The sequence below is a fragment of the Lissotriton vulgaris genome, chromosome 4_1 (genome assembly GCF_964263255.1).
Source record: "Lissotriton vulgaris chromosome 4_1, aLisVul1.2, whole genome shotgun sequence".
Lineage (NCBI taxonomy): Eukaryota > Metazoa > Chordata > Amphibia > Caudata > Salamandridae > Lissotriton > Lissotriton vulgaris.
Genome location: NC_141691.1, coordinates 474,277,909 through 474,305,523, shown reverse-complemented (window position 1 = coordinate 474,305,523; position 27,615 = coordinate 474,277,909). Strand labels below are relative to the sequence as shown.

The 27,615-nt window shown below is 39.5% G+C and overlaps 1 protein-coding gene across 1 annotated transcript in view; it reads left to right on the top strand.

The window, feature by feature from the left end:
• KLHL4 (kelch like family member 4) overlaps positions 1-27,615 on the top strand; it is an 840,437-nt gene that overhangs the window by 422,622 nt on the left and 390,200 nt on the right. The window contains exon 2 of the mRNA XM_086964616.1: positions 22,651-22,824. Coding sequence (XP_086820742.1) covers positions 22,651-22,824 — 174 coding nt within the window. The remainder of the gene's footprint in view (positions 1-22,650; positions 22,825-27,615) is intronic.

The window sequence follows — 27,615 nt, the reverse complement described above, 5'->3', positions numbered from 1 at the left end:
CTAAATCTACAATCCCCATGTGGGAAATGAGCATAAAAGTGGGATCAAAACTATTTTACCTTGCTCCAGTACCAAGTTCTTCTATACCAAGTAAGGGAGTGCTCCAGAGAGTCCTCGAAGGACTCCCATGTGATGGGGGCTGGTGTCTGCAGGGCAGCAAGTCTACCCAAGGTGAGTGGACATCACCTGAAGTCTGTAAGTTGCTGGAGAAGCTGAGAATCTGCCTCAGTAAGCACATAGGAGCCAGCCTGCCTGCTCCAAGAGAGAAGTAGAGGTCCTTACCATGCAAGAGGACATTCTGCATAGGAGGAGAAGCCCAGCATGTTCTTGGCATGCGAAACACCCAGAAGTAGATGCCTGTTTTCAGGGAGTGAAGCCATTGTTAACCTGAGTCCTGAGGGGTTTCGTGTTCTCCCAGTGCAATTTCTGTCATGAGCTGTCAGATGCCAAGCATCTGAACATCATTGCATTGTCAGCAGTCTTGCGGCAGGCCCAAAGAACCATTTGTCATGATGCCTGCATGTAGTGTGGATCCATGAGCACCCATCTGCCTGTTGGCCACAAATGTGTAAGAATCACACCTGCCTGTATTGGCCTGAAGGCTGCAACTGCTGAATATGTGCACCTATCTTCATGGGCATGGAGGTTGTAAGTGCTGAATATGAATAGCATAGGGAGCAATGGCCAAGTAGAAGGACCTGACAGATGCTGAGGACCAGCACTTGTCTGCACCGACCCAGAGACTGCTGTTGTCAAAAATATTATTTTTAACTAAAGATACGCCCTTGGCTCGACAATACGTTTTTGTACCTGTTGTTTGACTGCTGAGTTCTTTCTGCCCACACTACCTCCCTGAGCAGCCTCTAACTGCTTGAGCCTGCTACTCTGAGAGCCAAGTGCGGATGAAGTGTACATGGCCCAGATTGCACAGCTGGAGTAGGATGGACTCAAGGACCACAAAGGAAAATGAAATCAGTCAGTACAGTTTTGAAATAATACCTCATGTCTGCTTTGTGCCCCCTAAACTAGTATATGGCACGTAAGTGGCTTTAATCTATAAAAGGGAACATGACCCTTCTGCTAGACTATCTTCGTTGTTATGGCTCTCTAAGTAAAGGGGGGTGGAGGAGAATATGATCAGCAGAGAGGTCGGCAGTCGGGGAACAAAAAACAGCTGTAGCATTAAGGGTCTACAAAAAAGCTGTAATATGTGGTGAAGTTCTTTTTCAAGGGTTTAATAATATGAAAAACAGTGCAGAGTCTAAAAAGTCATACAGACAACAACATGTTTTAGCTTAGACCAACGGGAAATATTCACAAAAGCATGTTGGATGATGTACTCCAGTAAAACTCTTTTATGTACTATTACATGCCTTTAGGAATTGGTCCAAAAACATTTAAAATTGGAATATTAAGGGGGTATGTATATAAAGTTAATACAAATAGAAATGGACTGTGTCATCTTTGCATTTTTACTAATAGCGAATTTGGTGTTTTGGTACTAACTCACAAACAGATGTAAGAGTATATGAAAGAGTACTCCTGTAGTACTAGTTCACAGACTTGCAAATACTTTGCTAAATAGACACCTTAGCAAAAATGCCAACCAGCTCATCTATACATGATTATAACGGTGAACACCCTAAATATTGAATCCAAAATATAGACAGCCCAGAATTTTGAATTAAAAATATAGAGAGCCCAGAATATCGAATTACAAAAACATAGTTGGATAGAATATCGAAATTGAGGTAAGAAATATCGATTTCCATAATATTGAATTTAAATTTTTTTCCATAATATCATTTTTTTTTACTGTTATGTATACTAGTATATGTGTTAAACATATATAGTATTATTGTAAAATGTTTTTAATTTTTTCAAAGTAAGGAATGTTATGTTATTTAATTTTTGTGTAATTTAATTCTGTACCAGGTTGTGGGTTTATAGGGGAATAGGGTGGATAGTAATTTAATTATAGTAAATTAATTATTAGTTTTGATGAATTATGAATTATTTTTTATTTAATTTGCATTTTAGTCCTGTAGCAGGTTGTGGGTTTAGAGGGGAATAGAGTGCAAAGTATTTTAATTGTAATTAAGTAAATATGTATTTTTATTTATATGTATGGATAATTAATTAATTGTTAATTTATTATTAATTGGTAATACATTTTTATTAATTGGTAATTAATTTTAATTATTTGTTTAATTGGTAATTATGTTAATTGTTTTAATTTACTATTTGGAGTGAGTTTTGGGTTACAGGAGAATAGGGTGGGAAGTAATGTAATTGTAATTAAATAATTATTTAAATTATTTTTGTGTATTGATAAATAATTTATTGTTAATTGATAATTGGTACTTTTTTATTACTTACATTTTTGGTATTGAACATTAATTGGTTGTTAATTAATTATAAATAGGTAATTAATTTATAATAAATAGCATTTATTGGTACTTATAATTAATTAATATTAAATATGTTGTAATTGGTATTTAATTTTAATTAATTTTAAATTGGTATTGAAAATTAAGGTATTCTTATTTAAATATTAAATCAATACTACTGTTGCACTCTCTGAAGTGGGAATAGTAATTTTTACCCCTACGCTATCCAAAGCTTTCCCTACTGTTGCCCTCACTGGAGTATGAATAGTAATTTTTACCCCTACGCTATCCAACGCTTTCCCTGATGTTGCACTCTCTGGAGTGGGAATACTAATTTTTACCCTCCCGCAATCCATCGCTTTCCCTACTGTTGCATTCTCTGGAGTGGGAATAGTAATTTTTACCCTCCCGCTATCCAATGCTTTCCCTACAGTTACACACTCTGGAGTGGAAATAGTAATTGTTACCCCTACGCTATCAAATGCTTTCCCTACGGTTGCACTCTCTGGAGTGGGAATAGTAATTTTTACCCTCCCACTATCCAACACTTTCTCTACTGTTGCACTCTCTGGAGTTGGAATAGTAATTTTTACCCCTACGCTATCCAACGATTTCCCTACTGTTGCGCTCACTGGAGTGGCAATAGTAATTTTTGCCCCTACGCTATCCAAGGCTTTCCCTACTGTTGCACTCACTGGAGTGGGAAGAGGAATTTTTACCCCTATGCTATCCAATGCTTTTCCTTACTGTTGCACTCTCTGGAATGGAAATAGTAATTTTTACGCCTGCGCTATCCAACGCTTTCCCTACTGTTGTAAAGTATGTTTAATTTTTTTATAGTAATGAATGTTATGTTATTTAATTTTTGCGTAAATGAATTTTGTAGCGGGTTGTCAGTTTACAGGGGAATAGGATGGGAAGTCATTTAATTATTGTAAATTAATTATTAGTTTTTATGAATTATGTTGTAATTGGTAATTAATTTGAATTAATTTTAAATTGGTATTGAAAATTAATGTATTCTTATTTAAATATTAAATCATTACTTTACCTACTGTTGCACTCTCTGGAGTGGGAATAGTATTTTTTACCCCTACGCTATCCAACGCTTTCCCTACTGTTGCACTCTCTGGAGTGGGAAGAGTCATTTTTACCCTCCCGCTATTCATCGCTTACCCTACTTTTGCACTCTCTGGAGTCGGAATAGTAATTTTTACCATCCTGCTATCCAACCCTTTCCCTACTGGAATAGTAATTTTTACCCCTACACTATTCAATGCTTACCCTACTGTTGCACTCTCTGGAGTGGGAATAGTAATTTTTACCCTCCCACTATCCAACACTTTCTCTAATGTTGCACTCTCTGGAGAGGGAATAGTCATTTTTACCTCTACGCTATCCAACGTTTTCCCTACTGTTGAACTCAATTGAGTGGCAATAGTAATTTTTACCCCCACGCTATCCAACGCTTTCCCTACTGTTGCACTCTCTGGAGTGGGAATAGTAATTTTTACCCCTCTGCTATCCAACGCCTTCCCGACTGTTGCACTTTCTGGAGTGGGAGTAATTATTTTTAACCTCCCGCTATCCAACTTTTTTCCTACTCTTGCACTCACTGGAGTTGGAATAGTAATTTTTACCCACCCGCTATCCACCAAATTCTCAAATTTTGTACTTATTTGAGTGTGAATACTAATTTTATTCCCTTAGCTATGTAATGTTTTTAATTTTGTTATATTTGATGTAGTGTAAATTATGAATTACCTAAAAAGTATTTAATTAATTTAATTATATATAATATTAATTTTTATATTTAGATAATATGTTTATTTATTTATATGTAAATATACTTTTAGTAATGTTCTAAATATTTTATATTTAAGATGAATAATTATTTTATAACATTAAGTAAATATTAAGTAAATATATGTCAAAACATTTTTTTACATTACATTTATTATTTTTACATTTTAAGCTTTTTTACACTATTTTAACTATGTTTATTTAATTGTGTTTATTATTTAATTACTTTTATGTTATTTTTAATACATTTAAGAAATTCGATGTTTTAGTTAACTATATTTTAACTTTCTATATTTTGGAATCTATATTTTAGTACTTACCTGCTTGTAGATAGGCATTCTATATTCTGTCCCTAGATATTTTGGAGTCGATATTTTGGGCAGTCTATATTTGGTCCCTCGATATTTAGTGACTGAACCGATTATAACATTATGCTTGTCAAAAACGTTGCTGCCTTTTGTTTACTGGTATCTATATCCTTGGGGTTGTGAACTTTCTAATACCCAAGGTAGCTTCAATTTTAATTGCACATAGTATAAGTCTGCATGATTGATCGAAGCCACCGACTCAGTATGAATGCAACTGAACATGAAATATATAATTCAGTGACTAAATATCGAGGGAGCCAATATAGACTGGCCAAAGAGAGTGCAACAATAGGGAAAGCATTGGATAGCATTGGGTAGCGTAGGGGTAAAAATTACTTTTCCCACTCCAGAGAGTGCAACAGTAGGGAAAGCGTTGCATAGAGGGAGGGTAAAAAGTACTGCTGCCACTCCAGTGAGTGCAACAGTAGGGAAAGCGTTGGATAGCGTAGGGGTTAAAATTACTATTTCCACTCCTGAGAATGCAACAGTAGGGAAAGTAATGATTTAATATTTAAATAAGAATAAACAAATTTTCGATACCAATTTAAAATTAATTAAAATGAATTACCAATAACAAAATATTCAATAATTGATTAATTATAAATACCAATATATGGTATTCATTAAAAAATAGTTACCTATTGATAACTAAGTAATTTCCAATACCAAAAATATAAGTAATAAATAAATACCAACTAATGATTAATTAACAATAAATTGTTTGTCAATACACAAAAATTATTTAAATAATTATTAATTACAATTACTTTACTTCCTGCCCTATTTCCCTATAACACACAAGCCACTCTAAATAATAAATTAAACAAATAATATAATTATCAATTAAACAATTAATTAAAATTAATTACCAATGAATACAAATTAATTACCAATAATAGTTATTTAACAATTAATTATCAATAAATATAAATAAAAATACATATTTACTTAATTACAATTGAATTACTTCCCGTATAAATCCACAGCCCTCTACAGAACTAAAACGCACAATTAAATTAAAAATTATTCATAATTCATAAAAACTAATATTTAATTTCCTATTATTAAATTACTTCCCACCCTATTCCCCTATACACCAACAATCTGCTACGGAATTAAATTACGTACAAATTAAATAACATAACATTTATTACTTTAAAAAAATGAAATATACATTACAAAAATAATATATATTTTTAACACATATACTAGCGTACATAACAGTATTTTTTTTCTCAATATTATGGAAAACGGATTTTAAATTCGATATTATGGAAATCGATATTTCTTACCTGAATTTCGATATTCTGTCCAACTATATTTTGGTAATTCGATATTCTGGGCTCTCTATATTTTTAATTCGATATTCTGGGCAGTCTATATTTTGGATTTGTTATTTAGGGTGTTCACCAAAATATATATCTGCTTCTCACTGCATGGATGGAATAAGTGCATGCATCTAGTATGTGACTTTACGTTGTCCTGTAACACGGAGTCGCAAGTGGTGTATGAAAAAATAAATCATGATAACAACTACCATGCCAATGTGACATCTTTTGGATGTCAGGTGCCTGGTTTCTACGACTCACAACAGATAATCACTCTTTTCTTTATCCTTGTCCTTTAGCGGAGTATAGAGTGTGAAACTAAATGCTGAAAAATGCAGTAGTTTTGGACTCATACGGTGTTTCCTAGCAACAGAAATCACATGAATGTTCTCAGGACCTCTCTTTCCCACCCTTATTGTGTTTTCCTGCTCATGGCTTGAACCTGTGCACAGCACAGAGGAAGGTATTCAGCAGTAACTAGTGAGACATAATGACTTCAAAGACTGCAATTCCCGAGTCAGTGATATATTCCCTTTGTCACATATGTTTAGAGAAAAAACATAGGCCCTGTTACTGTTCCTTTTATAAACATATACTCTTATTCTATATTCTCTGCTGACTCAAAACCACCTGGTTGGTAAAATGTAGCATGAAGTAAAATACACATTTTATGTACATTTAATTTTGTAGTAATCTGATATTCAACGTCACGTCTTTATAAATGATTTCGGCAAAAAGAAGGGAAATTGATGTGGATGTTTAAGGGAAACGGCGAAGAGTGTATGGGGTAAAGGAGCTGAGGAAAACAATGAGTTGAGAGATTAGAAGAGGAGAGAGGGAACGTGGTAGATGAGGAGGAAAGACTATGAAAGTCAAAAGTGAGAAAGAAGCGATGGAACTAGAACAAAGATAAACGGTGGACAATAAATGGGAGAAGGCCAAAAGGCATTAGTCAGATGCTGGAAAGATTAAAGAAATAGAAATGACTGAAAATGGCAAGACGTGACGAATGAGAGACAAATGAAAGGGAAAGGGGAGAGTCAGTTAGTGGGAGAAATTATGCATCATGGGAAGAAGAGGCAAGGGAAGTAAGTGAAAGGGCAGCTGTTAGGTAGGAGAAGCCAAGCATCATGATATGTAATGATGAATGTCTGACATAATATCGACAGACAGAATATCGATATGCAAAAATATCGGAGCAAAAATATCGACAGCAAAAATATCGGAATCCTATCTTCATTAAGGTAAGTACAAAAATATCGAAAAAATAATATCGAAGTACAAAAATATCGGAATCAAAAATATTGTTTTTTAAATGTATTAATAATAATGTAAAAATAAATTTAAAATACATATAATTTTACAACTATTAAATAAAAATATTAAAACAAAATTAAAACTAATACATATACATTTAAAATAAATAAAAGACTTAATAATTTAAAGTAATTTAAAATTTTTTCATGTAATTTATTTGATTCAATGTAATTTCTTTTTGTTTTTACCCTGTACGCCTGTACCCCAAAAACCCAAAACTGACCCTGAACCCTAAAAATATCCCTGTACCCCAAAAACCCAAAACTGACCTTGAAACCTAAAAATACCCCTTTACCCAAAAACTGAAAACTGATCCTTATCCCTAAAAATACCCCTTTACCCAAAAACTGAAAACTGACCCTGAACCCTAAAAATACCCCTTTACCCAAAAACTGAAAACTGACCCTAAACCCTAAAAATACCCCTTTACCCATGAACTGAAAACTGACCCAGAACCCTAAAAATACCCCTTTACCCAAAAACTGAAAACTGACCCAGGACCCTAAAAATACCCCTTTACCCAAAAACTGAAAACTGACCCTAAACCCTAAAAATACCCCTTTACCCAAAAACTGAAAACTGACCCAGAACCCTAAAAATACCCCTTTACCCAAAAACTGAAAACTGACCCTGAACCCTAAAAATACCCCTTTACCCATAAACTGAAAACTGGCCCTGAACCCTAAAAATACCCCTTTACCCAAAAACTGAAAACTGACCCAGAACCCTAAAAATACCCCTTTACCCAAAAACTGAAAACTGACCCTGAACCCTAAAACTACTCCTTTACCCAAAATTAATTAATATTATTTAATTACCAATTCATTATCAACAATAACAATAAAGTAAATATATTAGCACATTTGCTGTAATTAATTTAATTTAATAATTAATAATATTTTTCCCAATTAATTAATTAAGAATAACAATAAATTATATATAAAAAAATTACTATAATTAATGTAATTAAATAATTAATTACCAACTAATTAATAATTATAAATATGTCAAAAATTATATTAATTAATTAACGAATTAGTAGAAAATAATTCCTAATTAATTATTAATTAAAATATGTACAAACATATATCAATTAATTAATTATTATTAAATTACTTCCCACCCTATTCCCCTATAAACCCATAACCCGCTACAGAACATATTTATCAATTAATCAATTAATTAAAAATAATTAAAAATTATTTCTCAATTAATTAATTAATAATTCCTACTAATTAATAATTAATTTAACATAATTAAATTACTTCCCACCCTATTCCCCTATAAACCCACAACCCGCTACAGTAGTAAAAGACAATATTTAATTAAATTACATTAAAAATAAATAATAAAACATAATAAATACAATATAATATACACTAAATTTATTTAAAAATTGATATTAGTAACATCAAAGTTATTAATTTCGATATTATTGACATCAATATTTACAACTTCGATATTACTGATATCATACCAATATCGATATTAAGACTGTCGATATTACTTACCTTTGATATTTTGTCCCATCGATATTTAAACTTCGATATTTTTGTATATCGATATTTAAAAATCGATATTTTGTCTGTGTACCGTAATGATACTTGAGCAGAGGGTGGACAGCTGGAACAAGGGATAGAGGGGTTTTATTATAAATTAAAGAAGACATTGAACAAGAGGATACCAGAGAATTTGCAAGGGTGCCTAGGAGAAAAGAAGGAAGAATATTAGAGTGATCACACCTGAATTGAAAATCAAGAGAGATTTGTGAAAAACAAAGTAGATGGGTGGGGAGGAGAGCGAACGAAACTACACGTGGAGGTTGTCTCAAGAGCCTGGTGCAGCAGTGTTTGCCTGCAAAACGGTGCTCAACCCATCGCAATTTTGAATGTATTTAGTTTTTTGGGGATTAAAGTGTTATTATCAGGAAAATCGAAATTTATCACATAAAATTGTGCCTTTCTTCAGAAGTACAGAATGATTTCTGTGGAATCTCGATTTTTAGGAAAAACTTTGAGAAGATTTTACTATCAGTTCTAGGTCTGGTGGCTCAGTCATCTAATGAGTCCTCTACAGGGTCCAGTGGTCAACCTCATAATCACAGGTTCAAATCCCAGCGGGCCCACTCAGCCTTTCATCTTTCTGAGGTCGATAAAATGAATATAATTAAGCTGGGTAGCAATACAAATCTGTCATTCAGTGCCAAGATGCCCTTGACCGAACATGTACTTTACAAATACATGTTATGTTATAGTCAACTTAATTGTTTACATTTTTTCCCTGCATTTTCCACACCTCTCAATGCCCCACCAGCTCTTTTCTGGGGTTGCGCACCTCTCTTGTTGCTTCCCTAATGCTGTGGGTTTTTTCCCACAGTGTAAAGAAATTGTGATTGTTTTAAAAAATTATTTATTTATAGATGGCAGAAAAACTAATAAATCTTCCTCAGCCAATAACATTTGAGAAAAAAATGACACGATTCATAATTTTCTGAATCACATTTTGTTTAGATGTACTTTATTGATTTTATCCACCAAGAGAACAAATGAGCCAATGTGCTCCACAGTCCTCAGGTTACCACCCGGCATGTCACTATTGTTCGTTGCAGGCAAGAACAACAACAAAAGATAAAATAAACCCCGCCCACCCACCCCTCTCTTCCTCCTCTAAAAAAAAGGAGAGAAACAGGACCATCTGGTGAGAAAAACAAAAACTAAAAGGGACCCAGCAAGCAGATCTCGGACGCGGCTAGGTGGCAGATGTAGCGGCTGCAGAAACTGGAGGAGGTTCAGCCAGTATAAGCAATCTAAGATATCTGGAGCAGGTGCGCTCTGTAAATTCGGATGTCAAGAGCGTGCAGAGGGTGCCCTTAGCTCATGGAAGGAAGCCCCGGGATTGGTTAATGAGAGGGAAATCTTCTCCATCCGTAGGATGGGCCATAGTTTATGGAGCCAGCCTAATCGTGTAGGGACTGTAGGGGAACCCCAATGTGTGAGGATGTTTTGAACTGCTGCACCTAAAGTTAGCACCATCTGTTTACCTCTCCTAGAGGGGAGCAGAAAGGTGATGGTATTGGGGAGGCCCAGGCGAACATACGCCGGGAATCTCGGCATCTGTGTATCAAAGTGGGAATCTATTTCTTCTAGTGTTTGTTGCCAATATGTCCCCAGTTTAGGGCAGTCCCAAAGTAAGTGGGTGAGGGTGCCCAGTGCACCACAGGCCCACCAGCACAGTGGATCACAGGCCAGCCAGCACAGTTTACTGAATCCCAATTTGTAATGCATAGATATGCTGTTTACCCCTTAAAGCTTGCTCTACAGCTTTTTAAAACACTCATATCTCAAAAATTGCTGACTAGATTTACACCAACTAAAATACACTTTCTGTGTAATATTCTATAATGATCCCAAGTTTTGTATAAATCTGTTCAGCAGCTTTGAATGTAGGAGTGGCCAAAATCTCCTATGGGATCTAAAATGGAAATAATTTTTTGTTTTGCTAATAACTTTGACACCATTTGATGACTCTTCACAAAACGTTCCAAAGATAAAAGTTCATCCACCTCAGCTCCGTCCTTAAAGGTTTAAGGGTGCTCCATTGAGCATGAGCCAAGAGCAAGGGGGTTCCAAATCAAATTTGAACAGCAATTCTACAAAAATGGCTGAACTGAATTACACCAAAAGGAGACCTGAAATAAGTAAATTTATATAACCTAAAATGATAAGTGTGAATTAGTATGTGGTTTGAATACTTTGCAAACCAATAGGTCCTCACGAGTTTCAAATCTGACCAGCCTTGTCCAATTGATGAGGAAAGATATAAACTTGACAAGGGACAGTCCATCTTAATTTGGACAATGATTCTAGGTGGTCTAATAGATATAGAACATCTATATTTGATCATGTATGTAAGTTAAATACATATTTTAGCACAAGTTCAATTCACTTTTTTTAACCAGTTACATAGAGGCCGCTTACAATGAAAAGGCTCCGACCGTCGGTCAGAGCCTGTCCAACAGCATCGTAATGTGCCGGTTGGATTTCTTTCCTCCTGCCTCATTACAATAGAGGCGGTTGAAAAGGAATCTGACCAGTCATTCCAACTAGCTACTGATGGGCTCGGAGAGCCTGTCCGCCAGTCGGAATGCTGTCAGTAATCCTAAGGGCGGCTTATCTGCCAGAGGAATTGCGATGCCAGATTTCAATAGCCTTTCTGTGCTGACTTTCCGACACAGAAAGGCTGTTGGAACTTAAAATTGGGGCCCCAAGCAGGACCCCCATGGGTGCACAGCCTCCAGTTGGAGGCCAAGGGGCACCAATTGTATCCCCTGTTGATTCCTGCACCCTGTGGCAGACACCTCAATGTGCCTGCCATGGGGTGCAGGGATAAACTGCATCTCCTATTTTACAATGGGAGCATGTTTTCCGGCTGGAATACATGCACCCATTGTAAGGTATAGGAATGCGACTGAACAGTGTTCGGTCGCATCCTAATTAGTCGGGACCAGCAACCGGGTGTCGGTCGGTACCAAGACGATGTTGGGCGGAGTTTCCTCTGCCCAACATCGTAAGAGGGCCCCTAGTTTCTTTCGTACCATCATAATGCAAGACATAATACAACAGTTTAACCTTTGTGGTATATTGAAGTCCTTTTCAATAGATCTCTTTGTTATTTGCAATACTCTATTATTACATCATTTAAAAATTTCCAACCAATAAATCAGAAACAATAAATACAGGTGAAGTGAACAAAATAAAAAAGACCACAGCCACATCTATCGCAGTGAATTGACATAGGTGAAAACGTGCTAGAAATCTTCAACCTTCTTCATAGTAGTGCACTGTGAAGCTAGTCTTCTAAGCCGTTTTCCATTGTCTTTCTCCTCATATCTTACTCTCTGTGGAAACTCCTCTCTGCGCTGCTATCTACAAACCCAACTATATGGTCGACTATTTCATCTCACTTTCAGATCCTATCTCCTCTTCTGTATGATCTACAGGTTGCCACCAGGTAATGCAAAGGAATCTAGGACCTTTAGGAGACTGAACAATGCTTATCTACTATCTTTCTTGTTGTCTAACAATATGGCAGGACATAAAGTGGGATACAGGAATGAATTTATCTATAGCCTTTCATTTGAACCTGGATCATTAGTGTAATACTCTCCACATGTATCTGGTGGCACAGAGGAGTTTATAGTGGCAGTTCTGCTGAATTAGGGGGCACTTTAATAGTTCTATTTAAATTGGTAACTACATCCATTTTTGCTGAAGCACTTGTGTCTATAGTGATCAAGTACTTCTTTTTGCTTAATTACTATGGAGCCAATGACTCTCTCCTTGGTCTCCGCACACTTTTGCCCCAGGAACGGGACTCTTGGCACAATTCTTAAGAAAGTAAAACTTCAGGGGACTTATCTGGGACTGTATTCTACCTGCACTCCATCGTGGTCGGCTTGAACTTACTGATTTGACCCAGTGTAGAGCGACCAGATATTCCCGGTTGGTGCTTTATGCTTTTAGACACTTTGGGGCACATTAACAAGGCTGGCGTACTTTGTCGTCCCGCCATACCAGTGGAAAAAGGGACCGCCCGCCTTTGGTGCCGGGGTCCCGTTGGTGGTATTAGGATGCACCCGCCACAATGGCGGGCGCATCCTGCATACTTGACATTGCGGCGGTCGGTGCTCTCGGCACCGCACGCCACCATGCCAAGAAGGCATGTTGTGCAGTTCCATGCACAAAGTGGCAGGTACCGTGCGGTGCCTGCCATGTTGGTCATGGAAGTGCGTACCCCACCTGTGCACCCCCCACCCCCTAGAATCCCTGGGAGCCTGCTACGGGCCCCCAATGGCAAAAACTGCCTGCCTTTCTGTGGCGGCAACGCATGTCCCCACAATAATGCTGGTTTGGTTGGCGGTGTCTCCCAGACACCGCCACCATGTCAGCCGCTTTTCCGCCCGGTCGACTCCTCGACCGGGTGGAAAACCGGCGGACGGACTTTACGTTCACCGGGCTCCCCCCATGGTAATGTGACGGAGGGGAATTCAGAGCTGGCGGAGGTTTTTTGCGGGTGGATCGCCACCACCATATGTGCGGTGGCATTCCCCCCCAATCATAATGGACCCCTTTATTTCAGTTTATTCTTTAAAAATTCATAACTCTGGTCCCACGTATTGGAGTTTTGTTGTTATCGTCCGGTTATATTTATTAAATTAAGAGCTATTTTTCAAACTTGTTGTGGAATCTTTATTTGTGGTGTTTGAGCTGTTTTACTATTTGGAGTTTCGCACAGATACTTTACACATTGCCTCTTAAGTTAAGCTTAACAGCTCAGTTCCAAACTCCCAGAAGCGGAGCACAGGTTAATTTCGGGGGCATTTTTGACTGACCCTAACTAGGATTGCTGTTACTGCTTGACCAGGGTTTGTCCCCAGTCAACCGGAACTAATTTTCTAACAAACTTAAATAAAGCTGATTTGCATAAGGCTGTCCCAGGTCTGTAGTCGCACTGTGAAAATAAATGGACTGCATTGCAGCCCAGGGTGAATACTACTAGTGTTTGATGTACATTCAAAGTCTTCTTCAATGTTTTGGGTGGAAAGCATGTGCTAAGCATACACGCAGCCTTTCAGCTGCACATCATAATGCAACCATCATGATTTAAACAGTTTCACTGGATCATTGAAACTGTGTCTTCACATTTCAGAGCAGATGGATTTGTTAATTGACCCTATCCTTGGTCGTACCTTCAACTGGTAATGCAGTAACTGAAAATGTGAAGCCTTTTAATAATTCTTACAGGAATCTCCTTCCCTTTAAATGACCACCATGCATTTGAACTGTACAATTGTAATTTCTAGTTAATGCCTTATCTCGAATCGTTTCCAGTGATAACATTCCTGGCAAGCGCATTCATTTTGAACCTTCACTTATTTAACAAATGAGATGGATCGAAAAAAAAGTGAAAGTAAAAATTATTTTGAATTGATTACTGTCTGTGACAAAAGTTAAGCTAGGCATACATGAACCCCCAGCCTCCTGAAGCCTGTATTTCAGGCTGCTGAATTCCACACAGCTGTGACTTCCATTTGTTGCCAAAAGGAGCCTGGCAATTATCATGCATGGTTCACAGTAGGTGAATTTGCACATCGTCCTCCTGAGCTTTCAGGTAATTAATCTGCATTAGCTAACTACAACACAGAAATAACTGTTATTTCTGTCCTCGTCCTACCAAGCCCACATTTCTCCTTGACACAGTATAAAATGGCGTTCGAATAAATGCAACAAATAATGTAACATTTTGTTACGGTTCTTCCTTTCCTGTTTTATGACAAATGGGTTTTCACACGCCTCAAATTGTCATTCAGTAGTTCTTCCTTCTCAAGGCGTGTTACATTCAGAGAAGCCGGCTGAGGATATGATCTCTGTGGTCTGTGTGAAATGTAACAGCTAAAAATACCAGACACTGAAAAATATGTAAGCTCTGTTTGAGTTCACGTGTTTCTGTGTGAAAACCACAGGAATAGAAAGCATCCAGATTAGACGTGTGATTCCCTGGTATAGGACATGAATGAGGCAATCTGCGGTAAGAGAATTCCACTTAAGCACTGAGAGACAGAGATCCCGGTGATCACATGAAATACAGGGATAATCAGCCAATCTGGATCTCAGATTTTACGTCCTTTTTTTCTATTTTCATTTTAAAAGGTTAGAAGGATTCGGAATGCACAAAATAAGCACTGTGAAACGGCATTTGTTTTTCGCTTTGATCGGTATACAGAAAACTTAAATCATTCTGATATTCTAAAATATAGTCATAAATACACACAGCATCCAAGATAGCACCTAAACTAGTTTGAATCCACTTGAGGATTAACTTTGGTGCAGTTTGCAACACAACGATCTGTGGTAAAATGACACGTGTATAGAATTACTGCAACTTTAATCTGGTAGTTCATCTGGTAGTGGATCACAGATGTGGTGTGTTACAACGTGTGATCAAAAAGACACAAAAATTGCCTTCTTTGATGGCATAATTTTTTGAATTTGCCGTAAAAAGAGGGACAAGGGGCTTGGTAGGTCCAGCATACAGGCCTCAAGTAGATATGGCAAAAGCAGAGGTATGCAGTTCCTAAGGGGCGCGAGGACAGGAAGGGATAAGGGGGAGGGGAAAATGGGGATTGATGATAGTGGATGTACAGGTGTTCCAAGTATAAGGAAGGAAAATAAAAATGGAATAGCTCCAATTAGGAGTAAGGGCCCTCACACACCTCGAAGGGTGTCAATCTTCATCGTTGGGCAGCCCCTCATTGTGCCAGAGCTGCAATGCCCAATGGGCCCCACATGGGAAACAAAAGGTGTGAATAAAAAATAGCTAGAGGGCTCCCCGGTGATGTCCAGATGGAGGTATGTCCTGCCCATCAGAGGACCTCCAACTGAGTTTCTCTTCACTCGCCAAATTGCAAGTATCCTGGACGTCACTGTTGGGGCCTAAAATACCTCCCCTATAGGTTTTCTCAAGTAGGTATAATGCAATTTTTTCCTTCTTTCCACATTTTCACCTTCACACAGGACTACGACACGAGTCCAGACTATAGGGGTCGTGATTTTTACTACACATACCCTTACCGTCCCCGTAGAGTAGATGAGGATCCCCTGGTCCTGATGAAATGCCATGATCCAACCGAGTGATTTAGGGCATAAAACATGTCAACCATATCCACCCCACACATATCACTCTGAGCTGAAGCAGGTATAATTTTCTCTCCTCAGCTACGACTTTTGTTGGTTGTTTTTATCAATAGCATAGAAAACTAGTGAATAAAATTGTGTTTTTGAGAGTCATCTAGCTATTTTTAATTCACACCTTTTGTTTCACATCTCTACTCACTACACATAGCCCCCACAATATTTTCGAGCTTCATGTCGGCAACCACAGAAAACCTCCGGCAAAGAGCCCCCTGTGGGGCCTGTTGGGCATTGGTGCACCGGCCCAACAAAGAGCTGCCCAATGATGAAGCATGACACCCTTTGGTGTGTGTGATGACCTGTGCTCCTAATTGGGGCTATTCGATTTTTAGTTTCCTTCCTTATACCTGAAACACCTGGCATCCACTATCCTCAATACCATTTTCCCCTCCCCCTTCCTTTCTTTGCCCCCCTTACGAACTGCATGGCTCTGTTTTGCCATCTCATTTTCTGAATGGCATAGTGTTGGATCTTTCCAAGATCATGAATCCAGTAGCTATATTGGCAGGGCAATGGAACCAGGTGGCTAAAAGGGGCATGGAAAGAAAGTGGGGTGAAGACTACACCCAATTGACCATAATTACTATAACTAAAGATGATGGAAATCATTATCAATGGTACATATATCAACTCCTATTATATGACTATTGCCATGCCTCTCAATAAGACTTATAACACTACCTTCAGGTGGACATTTTGGAACTGCCCGGTGTTTAGGTTCCTGTCTTATGAAGGAATTTTTGTGCATCTAAATAGAGTCATACAATTAGAAATCAGGATATTAATTGGAGGTGAAAGAGTGGGAGCAAACATTCATTACAATTAATAATTATAAAATTTAAAACTGCAAAATCAGAAGTGAAATTATGTTGATCATGCCTGCATTATCAACCAGAATTCTGGTTGCTAACCACAAACATTGATTTTATGCCTAATACTTTCCCTAACCATGACCCATTGTTTTGTCATAACACTAGTCTAGCCAGGACCTGGACCATAACCTTTTCTCCCCAAAACCCAAAACTTGACCCTAGTCATCACTTTGAGCTTAACTGTTTTGAATAGTCTACAATTTCATGTCTGACATTTGTATTGAACACAGTCTGGTCCTAACGATCACCATTACCCTAAACTCATGTTTGATCCTGACCTTAACCCCCTCAAAAAACTGACATAAACATGGTAAATGCCATGCCTTAAAAATACACCTCACCACATTATCCTAATTCTGACTACAACATAGTACTTTGATTTGTATTTCTGAGATGTTATTTTCCAATTATGTATTTTTTCAGTTTCATGCTTTCACTGAAACGTTTATCTCTAAAATGTACTCCGATAAAATACCAGGCTACCATAGATATCATGGTGGTTGAATCACACTTTCTCATTCCTCTTGAATGGCCCCCTTTTCCATGGTATTTACCCCTTCCCTCTCTCTCCATAGAGCAAGAGACTAAAGACTAGATTAAGGCGCTGGGGAAGAGAGACAGCAGATCAGTTTCACCAAATGATCTCTAGGCAGCAACACAATTTCTTTATTTTACTCACCTTTATCTGAAGTATTTCAAAGTGTACACATATTTTCTTAGATATCCTCCACATAAACCTAAAATCCAAAGAGGTTAATGATGTCACTACACCCACTCAGGCAGTTTTCAGGAAAGAGATATGTCGACAATATCTAAATAGTGACATCACTATCCGGTAACCGAAAAGGCACTGCCTCAAGATTTAGCGCTTGTCTATCTCAGATAAGTAGATGGATGAGGCTAAACTTTTTAAATCTTAACTCTAGGAAATCGGAGGTCCTTCTCCTAGGCAAGGACAACTCATTATGTTGGCCAAGCTGGTAGCCTCAGGAAATGGGGGCACTTCCCTCACCAGTACTGAAAGTGAAGAACCTGGGGATTGTTTTTGACAATAAAATCAATTATGAAAATAAGGTCAATTCCCTGGTTTCATCTCTATTTTTACCTTAAGAATTCTTAGGAAAATGTGTCCCTTCATTCCCTCAGACCTCCAAAACATTGTTGTTACCATGCTAGCTTAGCCAAGTGTGACTATAGCAATGCCTTATTTATGGCCATCCAGAAAATACTCCTCCATAATTTTCAGATGCACCAGAATACATTGGCTCATCTCCTGTTTGGAATACCAAAAAAGTGGTAGCTGTCCCATGCCTTGATTAAGCTTCATTGGCTCTCATTGTCTAAGATAATAGAACTTAAGGCTTTCTGTATAGCTTTTAATGCACGGCATAACATCGGCACACTATTTTCAGGACAGATAAATCTGGTACACCCCATCCCGGAAGCTCAGATCCACTGAAGTTAAGCTCCAAGTGCTGCCCAAGGCCAAACAAACATCATAGGAGGTAGGAGTTTCTTTTTGGGGACGGAAAAATTATGGATTCTCTTTCCGTGAATAAAAAGAACTGTCTAGACCAATTGTCCATTAAGAAATATCTTAAGACCTGGCTCTTTTGTCACTACTGTAGCTCTCTTTGTTTTTCTCCACCGCTTTCATTCTATGACAGCAGCAGCGCCAAGATGCCACAGGGCATTTGAGCGCTATATAAAATTAAAAATAAAGTCAAATCAAATCTTGGCATTGGTGATACAATATTTAATTTGCTGCAGATAACATGTATGTTGCCACTTCTGATAATTCCAACAAATAATTTCAAGAGTGGTAAGATTTGAGGTACACTAATTTCTATATTTCATGACTTTTCTAAGTTCACATTAACTGACACACACTCTGATCTGCATAGTTTTCCGTAATTTGCTTAGTTAGTTATGTATTATCAGCACACTTTGCAGAAATGTATTTGCTTCATATTCATGATACCCCACACAGTCAACCATGATAACCAAGATTCGCCAAGAAACGCTACCGAAGCAAAGGGAGAATATATATGAAAAGATGTTCAGAGGAAAGTGTAGAGGGAGAGGCTGGGGTAAAAGATAGTTAAAAAAAGAAAACTAGCCATATTACCAGTAATGTGTGCTCCTCTAAATTAAAACTGTGCATGCACATGAAGTTACAAACTACTCACTCTATACTGTCCACAAATCAAAGTAAAGGTGTGCTAGGTTGTAAATGTAATTGCAAAAACAACAGCTGATGGACAGAATGCAGAACAATGTCATACACTTACCCCAGTACAGAGATCTGGGCCTAAATCCATCGTTTTTTTGCACTCCACACCACCCCAGTTCAGACATGGCCATATGCAAATCAGCCTTGACCCTGTGCCTCATGGGAACAGTCCAGGCCGAACTGCCAAGTCATGTCTTCCCTGGACCGGAATCAAGCATCCTAGGACCGGTTTCTGGCTATCAGTCGTCATCAGCCAGGAAAGCTTGACTCCAGTGGTGTGGAGAGCACGGGAGTCACGTCTGAGCATACCCTTCCCACTCAGGGTGACTAATGCAAAAACAACAGTTGATGGACAGAATGCAGAACAATGTCATACATTCACCCAAGTACAAATATCTGGGCCTAAATCCATCGTTTTTTGCACTCCACACCACCCCAGTTCAGACATGGCCATATGCAAATCAGCCTTGACCCTGTGCCTCATGGGGACAGTCCAGCCTGAACTGCCAAGCCATGTCTTCCCTGGACCGGAATCAAGTATCCTAGGACCGATTATGGCTATCAGCCATCATCAGCCAGGAAAGCTTGACTCCAGTGGTGTGGAGAGCACGGGACCCATGTCTGAGTATACCCTTCCCACTCAGGGTGACGTTGGGCGACCTATCTGGAAAATATCCGTCATTAAACTCTTACCACCATTACTCTTACCACCATGGAGGTCAATTAGGGGTAGCCAAGGTTAGCAGGTCCTACTAGTAATTTGCCTCTCGGTAGTTGAAATAATGGCATTGCTAGTCCTCGTATGAGGGGCCCAGGAAGCAGTGACAAGGAAAAAAGCTAAACAGAGCTCCCGGATATCCGTTTATTTCTGTGATATTCGATCCTTACACTTCTAGAGATAGCTAAAAAAAAGATTCGAGTTCTGTATGAGCTAATTTGTTCTGCTTTAGATACACAAGAATCCAAAATATAGCAGATGGCATTCCTGAATCACTGGTATAAGATAGCAACAAAGCTACAGGGGTTAGGAGAATTCCACAGATACAGGAGATCACATTAAATACTGGGTTAATCTGTCAATTTGGAAGTCAGGGTTTACATCAAGCGTTTTAGTTTTTTTCTTAAACGTTTGGTAGTGGTGTGTTTGAGTTTCAGAGGGTGTGTGATGTAATGTATGCTATCACTGGTAGCTGCTGTTTGACATTGTTAATAATGATAATTTCTACAACCAGACAGTTTTGCAATTACGGCTTGAAGATCTGTGGTTCTTCTTCACACCTCAAAGTGATTACCTCTATCAATATAGTGCCATAAAGAAGAACAAATATCCTTTCAATCTGTTGTGAGACATTTTTCCTCCATGTAGCATGGCAAACAGAACACTGCGGTCTGAACCACGCGTGTTCTGACTATGCAAGCTCTACCATGCTTGCCTTAAGCACGCATATGCCGTAACCATGCATATGCGTGATTAAGGCAGTTCATATTCTATCTGCTACAGAGATGGAAGACAGTGAAGGCTGAAAGACGCAGGAAGACATAGTGAGGTAAGTGGAGTTGGGGTAGGTTTTAGGGCATTGGAAGGTTTTGGGATAGTTTAAGGGAGAGTGCCTGGCGGGGGCGGGGTAGTGTAGGGTTAGGCCTTAGGGCCGTGGGAGGGGAATGAATAGTTGGGGTTGTTTTTAGGGCGGTGGGGTCAGGGTAGGTTTTAGAGCAGTTGAAGGGTTTGGGGTAGTTTAAGAGATAGCGCAGGGGGAGGGAGGAGGGAAGGGTAGTGTAAGTTAGGGTGTAGGGTTTTAGGCCTTCGCACAGTAAGAGGGAAATGGGTAGTTGGGGTAGTTTTTATGGCTGAGAGGGAGTTGGGGTAGGTTTTAGGGCAGTTGAAGTGGTTGGGGTTGTCTAAGGGACAGTGCAGGGGGGACGGGAGGTTGGGGCTACGTAGGTTAGGGTGCAGGGTTTTTGGCCTCAGGTCAGTGGGAGGAGAATTAGTAGTTAGCTTAGTTTTTAGGGCAGAGGTCAGGTTGGTTTAAGGGCAGTGGAAGGGGTTAGGGTAATTTAAGGAGCAGCATGGGGGTTGGGTAGTGTAGGGTTTTACACCTTAGGGCAGTGGGATGTGAATGGATAGTTGGGGTAATTTTTAGGGCTGGGTTTCAGGGTAGGTTCGGGCGGAGGCAGGGTAGTTGGATTAGGGGGTTGGGGTAGGTTTTAGGGCAGAAGGAGGGGTTGAGGTAGTGTAAGGGATGGCAGGGGAACGGGGGTCGGGATAGTGTAGGGGTTTAGACCTAAGGGCAGAAGGAGGGGATCGGTTAGGTAGGGTTGTTTTTAGTTTTGGGGTGGGGACGGTTTTAGTGCAGGGGAAGGGGTTGGGGCAGGAGTGCGGGGCGGTTCAGCGGAAATGGGGTATTGGCAGCTTAGCAACATATACCCTTTTACCATTCACGCCTATACCACGAAATTTCATGGTAAAGGCATGTGTGGTAAAGGAATGTGTTGTTAAGACGCATTCGTGGTTGGTCTGCGTGGTAGAGGTGCAGGTGGTAAAGTCATTTTTGCTTCTATCATAAAACCCTGTAGCATTGATAGTGAACCCTGTGTCTTTCATGGATTTGTGTTCATTCATCGATTTTCTATGATTTGGATAAAGCACTGCCTGAAAACAAACTGCCTAATCTTTACTCAGAAGTTGTGGCTTAATGTGTTTGGGAGTGGGTGTGTTGGTTTGTGGTTAATACTGATATGTGCTGACCCTTCTAAAATAGCATAGCATTTAAGTCAAAGTTGTTGTTTTCATTTGAATTACCTTGTATGTATATGTATCTGTTTCAATATGTTTTTTTTATTCAACTAGATATAAACAATGTAATATATTATCGACACATTGCTAGTGCCAGGGGCCAGCCTTTCGGAATAGAAGAGTTGGACTCACACTCACTGCGCCAACTTTCAGAGTGGTGCACAGAGTTTTTAAACCATGCCCTTAATTTGAGAGACCCTCCCCCCATTTTTTTATCCCACTTGAAGCCCTGCTCACATCTCATTCTCAGCCCCAGCTCCACACCAGTTAAAATCTCTTCCCCGCCCCTTAACAACACCTGTGGGTTATTCGGTGAGGTGTGAGAGGAGTGGAGGATAGGTGTGTGTTCAGAAGTCAGTCACTGTGTGACACAACCAGCCACATGGACTGACCTGTGAACACAGATAGGTTCTGCTAGGGTACTATCAAGAAAAAGCTTGCCCTGCTATTGGTCTATGTTATGGAATACGTCAGGCCTTGCTTATGTCATACTTTTGATCGATAAATAACTGAGCATGCGGTTGACTTGCCTTACTCTTTGCTGGCTGCTTTTTGGGTTAAATCTAAAAACTTGATATCACATTAGCAACGAAATTAAGAACGTATTTTCCTACTGGTCTCTGAGGTGGCACGTCTTGTGATATTTTGTCTAATTCGTCGTTGGGAAGAGACAAACCGCAAGGCATGGTAAATGGCCTCGTGGATGAGTGACGCGGATGTGTTTATACATTTATCGCCAACCAATAAATGTTTAAATACTCGAAGCTGATGTCAGCTCTCTCTTTCTTTTCGCAGATTACCAGTGACAAGCTGTTCGCCTAGTAGAATGAACTCAAATGGCTCGGATGAGTACTTCCAGTCCACAAATCATGCAGAACAGACATTTCGTAAGATGGAAAATTACCTCCAGCAAAAGCAGCTCTGCGATGTCCTACTTATTGCCGGAGAGCACAAAATTCCTGCTCACAGGTAATCTCTTTCATGTTTCAAAGAATAATATATGTACCATCTGACATTTTACCATTCTAGAGAGAAAAAGCGAGAAAAAGAAACGTTATTCTGTGCGCTTTGGGAACCATGAAAATTGCTGTTCGAATTCTCTCCTCAGTACTGCAATAGATTTGATAGAACTATAGAAGCAATACGTTGATCCATGGTGTAATGAAAGATCCAAGCTATTTATATTTTGACATCACTCGATGTCCCCTTGCCGTACTCTTCCCGAACAACCCAGAATTATACCAATGCAAGCTGCAGCGAACATCAGAGTTAAATAAATGTTCAAAGCAAACAACCTGGGATCTTACAAGCCCATTTATTTCATATTGAGAGAAGTACTGGCTTGATCTTGCATGATCATAAGGGTGTCTGTGTGCAGAATTGCTTTGTGACCACACTTGGCTTTGCTTACTTGCAGACACATCCAAGGTTAATCACACATGCCTGGCTGCAGTGTGGCCGCATGGCATGGTTCATCAATATATATAAGCTGGACATTTTGCATGTCTTACTCTGCAAAGCAGCCAAAGCAGACCATAGGTTAGCAGGGAACATCATATCCCAGGCTCTGGACAATGCATGAGCAGAGGATCACCTACACCTACCAAAGTTTCTGATCTCTGCTTCAATGTTCTCACTTGGATGCTCAGTGATCCCTGTGCACGTCTCATTAGCTCAAGCTCTCTATAGAGGAGAGAGGAAATTGAGTCTCAAGGCCAGAATAGGGGCAGAGAGTATATAGTAGCTTTAAAGGGAGCTAACAGACACGGCCATGCCAGAATGCCAGAAGCAACAATCTGGGGAGCGTACAGTCACCCCTGAGAAGTTTACAATGTTGGCAATTAAAATCATATTAGACATTGCAGAGCATAAAGGGCCTTGTGGAACAGGTTTAACTCCTAGGTTTTCAAAGCAATGTCTTTCTTCTCTAAATACACCTTTTAAGATCTTACCAGAGTTGAAAATCCTTTAAATTCTCACTCTCCATTTATGAATAAAGTCCATTGATGAGTAACACATGGTAAACTTTTCCAAATGTGGCCAAAATACATTCCTAAACTTTTTAGGATATTCAAGTAATATGTGGATGTTTTGATCTGGAATGTTGGTGTGAGGTTGTGGGTGTTCCTGTGCAGAACGTGGAATGTGGGGGGGACAACAAGTTATTGGCAATCTACCTAAGCCTTACTTACAGTGGGTCAAGTTCAGACTCAGTCGGCAAGTGATAGAAAATCTTTCATTAACATAACTTCAAGGGGTTTTGGCCTATTGCTACAGGAAAGGAGAGACATTCGGCCAGATTCATCATTGTGAAGTTTTGCGAGTCTGAAATAGCGATTCATAAGGAATCGCTATTCCAGACTTGCAAAACGGGATTCATGTAGGATTCGCAATATTTATTGCGATTCCTACAGATTCCTTATTTGCGATTAGCTAATTGCTAATCGCAAATAAAGAATAACTCCCCATTCATTCCTATGGGCCTAAAGGCCCATAGGAATACATGGGGAGTCATTCCTTATTTGCGATTAGCAATTAGCTAATCGCGAATGAGATTGCGATTTCAAGGGTGCAGGGGTGTCCAAAGGACACCCTGTAACACCCCTGAAATGTAAAATTACACAGATGTTACACACACACATGACCAAAAGACATGTGTGTGTGTAACATGCAACTTAGAAAAATGCATTTAAAAGCATTTAAAAGCATCAGTCAGCAATTGAGAAAGCAACTTAATGACAAAAGCGAATTGTAGTTGGTTATGCAATACATACAAGTAAGGTTGAAATCTAGTCTATATCTATCCGCTTTCTAGTTCAAAATGTTCAATGTCAGAACCTGAGATGTTAAATAATCGTTATATTTTTCTTCAACATTACAGCTGTATTTGGTCACATAAACTGAAAACTTTCCAAGGCTAATCAGTTAGATTCGCTTTTCAAGGATACGTGGTTGCACATGATGCATTTCACTGTCTTAAAGCTTGTGTCTGATACTAGAATCATTCATTAGTCCCTGGTTACTTCTGTATCGGAATGAAAGAAAAAACAATCATTGGAAAACAAACGTGCTGGCCTTTCTGTACAACATACCTAAGCACAGGCATTCAAAAAGGCTACTCACATGTGCTGCATTGATAAATGCAGTTTGTCACATTAAAGTCCACTCTACTGACTTTGCCAGTAATGGGAAAAAATAGAAAACAAAGATTGTTTTAAGTCGAGCATATATGTAAGAGATGTGGGAAAGTGACATTTAAGTTGCACGTAATATTGTCACTGTTCTTAATAGGTTCTATAAAAGTTTCAGTAATTTAAAACTACTCTCACCTCCTGATAGAAAAGGCACAGAGCTGACAGGCTTTACTTAAGAAAATGTGTAAAGCATTTAGAAGTTACAAAACAGGTCAAATGTAGAAAACATAATACAAAAAGAATTCTACTCCAATTTATAAAATTAGACAATATGGTATGGAACAAAATGACTCCAAAACAACAAAAATCCAACAAGGGTCACCAGAGATATGAATTTTGTAAAGTTTCAATTTTAAATTAGAGTCAAAAGTCATGGACCATGAGCAATTAGAAATCCTAGACCGGGATAAAGATATGTTTATTCTGACTTCAATGGATCACTGGCTGCCTACGAGGTCTGGCTTGTTCCAATCGACGAGTAGCCTTTGGACTTATAACTTATATAAAGAGAAAGTTGTTGTTCATGAGTCATCAGTGGGGCAAGCTTCTCGCTTCATCTAAAGCGACGCTTGGCGGGAAATCTCTGAGCGGGCGAAGTATGTAGTCCATGACCAAGAATGCCTCAACACTGATCAGATGCTGTTCAGCACTGGTTATGACAAAGCGCTCTATGGGGCTGATTATGATTGCAGTGAACCCCCCACTGGTATGCTGCCAGTGGCGGGTTCACATCCATCTTGTGGCGGTTTCCCTCCCGCCATATTATGATAGCGGGTGGGATCATGTTGGTCGGGAACTCCGACCACCAGAATTGGGACAGTAATCCGACAGGCTCGTAGAGCCCGCCAGGGTGGGGGAGGCCCTCAGCATACAATGCACACTGGCAGTGCCTAGCAGGCACTGCTGGTGTGATTATGATGCTGGATCCCCATCAGCCTTTCTGTGGTGGTTCACCTGCCATAGAAAGGCTGGCCAGGATCGATTTGTGTGCCCATTGCGGGCCCCTCTTGACCAGGGGAAGTTTGTTTTTGCACTTGGTGGGCACCTATGGTGCCCACTACATTTCCCTGCACCATGTGGCAGGCACCGCGAGATGCCTGCCACGTAGTGCAGGGAAAAGTAAACATATAGCAGATATAACAGATGCGACCACCACCGTGGCATCGATTTGTAATACCCCCTGTGGTACCGCCGCCTTGTAGGTGGGCGGTCCCTCTTCCCAACGGCGACGGACTGTAGTCCGTCCGTGGTTGTGATGCCCCCCTATGTTTGGAGTTAGAACATTTTCTGGAAGGGGGTTTTCATCTGGTGGGGCAAACCAGAAACTTTAGGCTGACCGTAGATTTTACATCCATGACTGTGGCTGCAACTGTGACCCCGATCTCTGTCTGTTCATCAGGCAGAAAGTTGGCGAAAAGTTCCCAGCTTTTGCAGTTTGGCGTGGATGAGTATACTTTAACAGCAGCCAATGGTTCCAAAACCTCAAGAATAGCACTTGGGGTCAGGACTCACTCGAACAGAAGCCATCAGCAGGGTCAAGAAAGGTTGAAACTGGTCAGTTGAGCTCTTTCAGGAAAGTGATCTTCTAGCAGCTTGTGTCCCTGTAGCTTACACAAGTTCAACCAACTGACCCTCTGAGTCTATATATCTTTTTCTGGGTACAAGTGAGAGCAGGTCCAGCTTTTCAGTCCTCCTTGCAGGTCACAACAGCCGATGGAGTCCTTCTTCTGTCTATCAAAGGTCCAGTAGTGTTCTGAAGAGGGTGCCCAGGGATGTCACATTAATTCCTGGCTCTAGCATGTGGGTGTGGTGACTTCTGGCCCCTCTCTAACCAAGAAGGAAAATGTTCCCTGGGGTAACCATACTTACTTTTGAAGATGTTCCTGTGTGCCCCAACGCAAACAAACACGTGTCTCTCTCTCTACCTAAATCCAAAATAACAGAATCTTTTCTCCCTACTGCAGAATGCAAAGATGCTCCTGTCCACCCTAGAGGTTTGGCCAAGGAAATGAGCAAACCCTCCCCTGTGGTCACTCAAAAGAAAACATGTTCTTAGACAGATCCTCTCCCACTGACATTGGTCCTTGTCTGGCTAGTTAGGAAAAAGGTTAGCAGGCCCAGGAGAAGGATACATCTACCATTGACAGAGTAATAATCCCCCGAAGAAATGAAGAAAGCAGAGCACAGCCTCCAAGCTATCCTGTCTGGGGAAGGTCAACTTCTCCCTACACCCAAGGTCTTTGCTTTAGCTCTGGGGAGCTAATTTACATATAATCAAGGAGCTATTCAGCTCCTGGGTGACAGTTGGAAGTTCAGGCAAATGGGTGTCAAGAATCTTAAGGCATGTTGAAGATAATATTCCAAAAGTACCTTTTGTGAAATATGTGTTACAAAACAGACTTTACCAATGAATTGGATTTGTAATAAATATTGTATAAAAGTCCAAGAAGGAACTTTTTTGTCTGGTTTCTTGGTTTAGATAACTTTATTAACTTTATTATACTGACAATCAAACAATAGGTAGTAGTGTCCCCTTCAGGGAAAAAACGCACATCAAATTAACAAA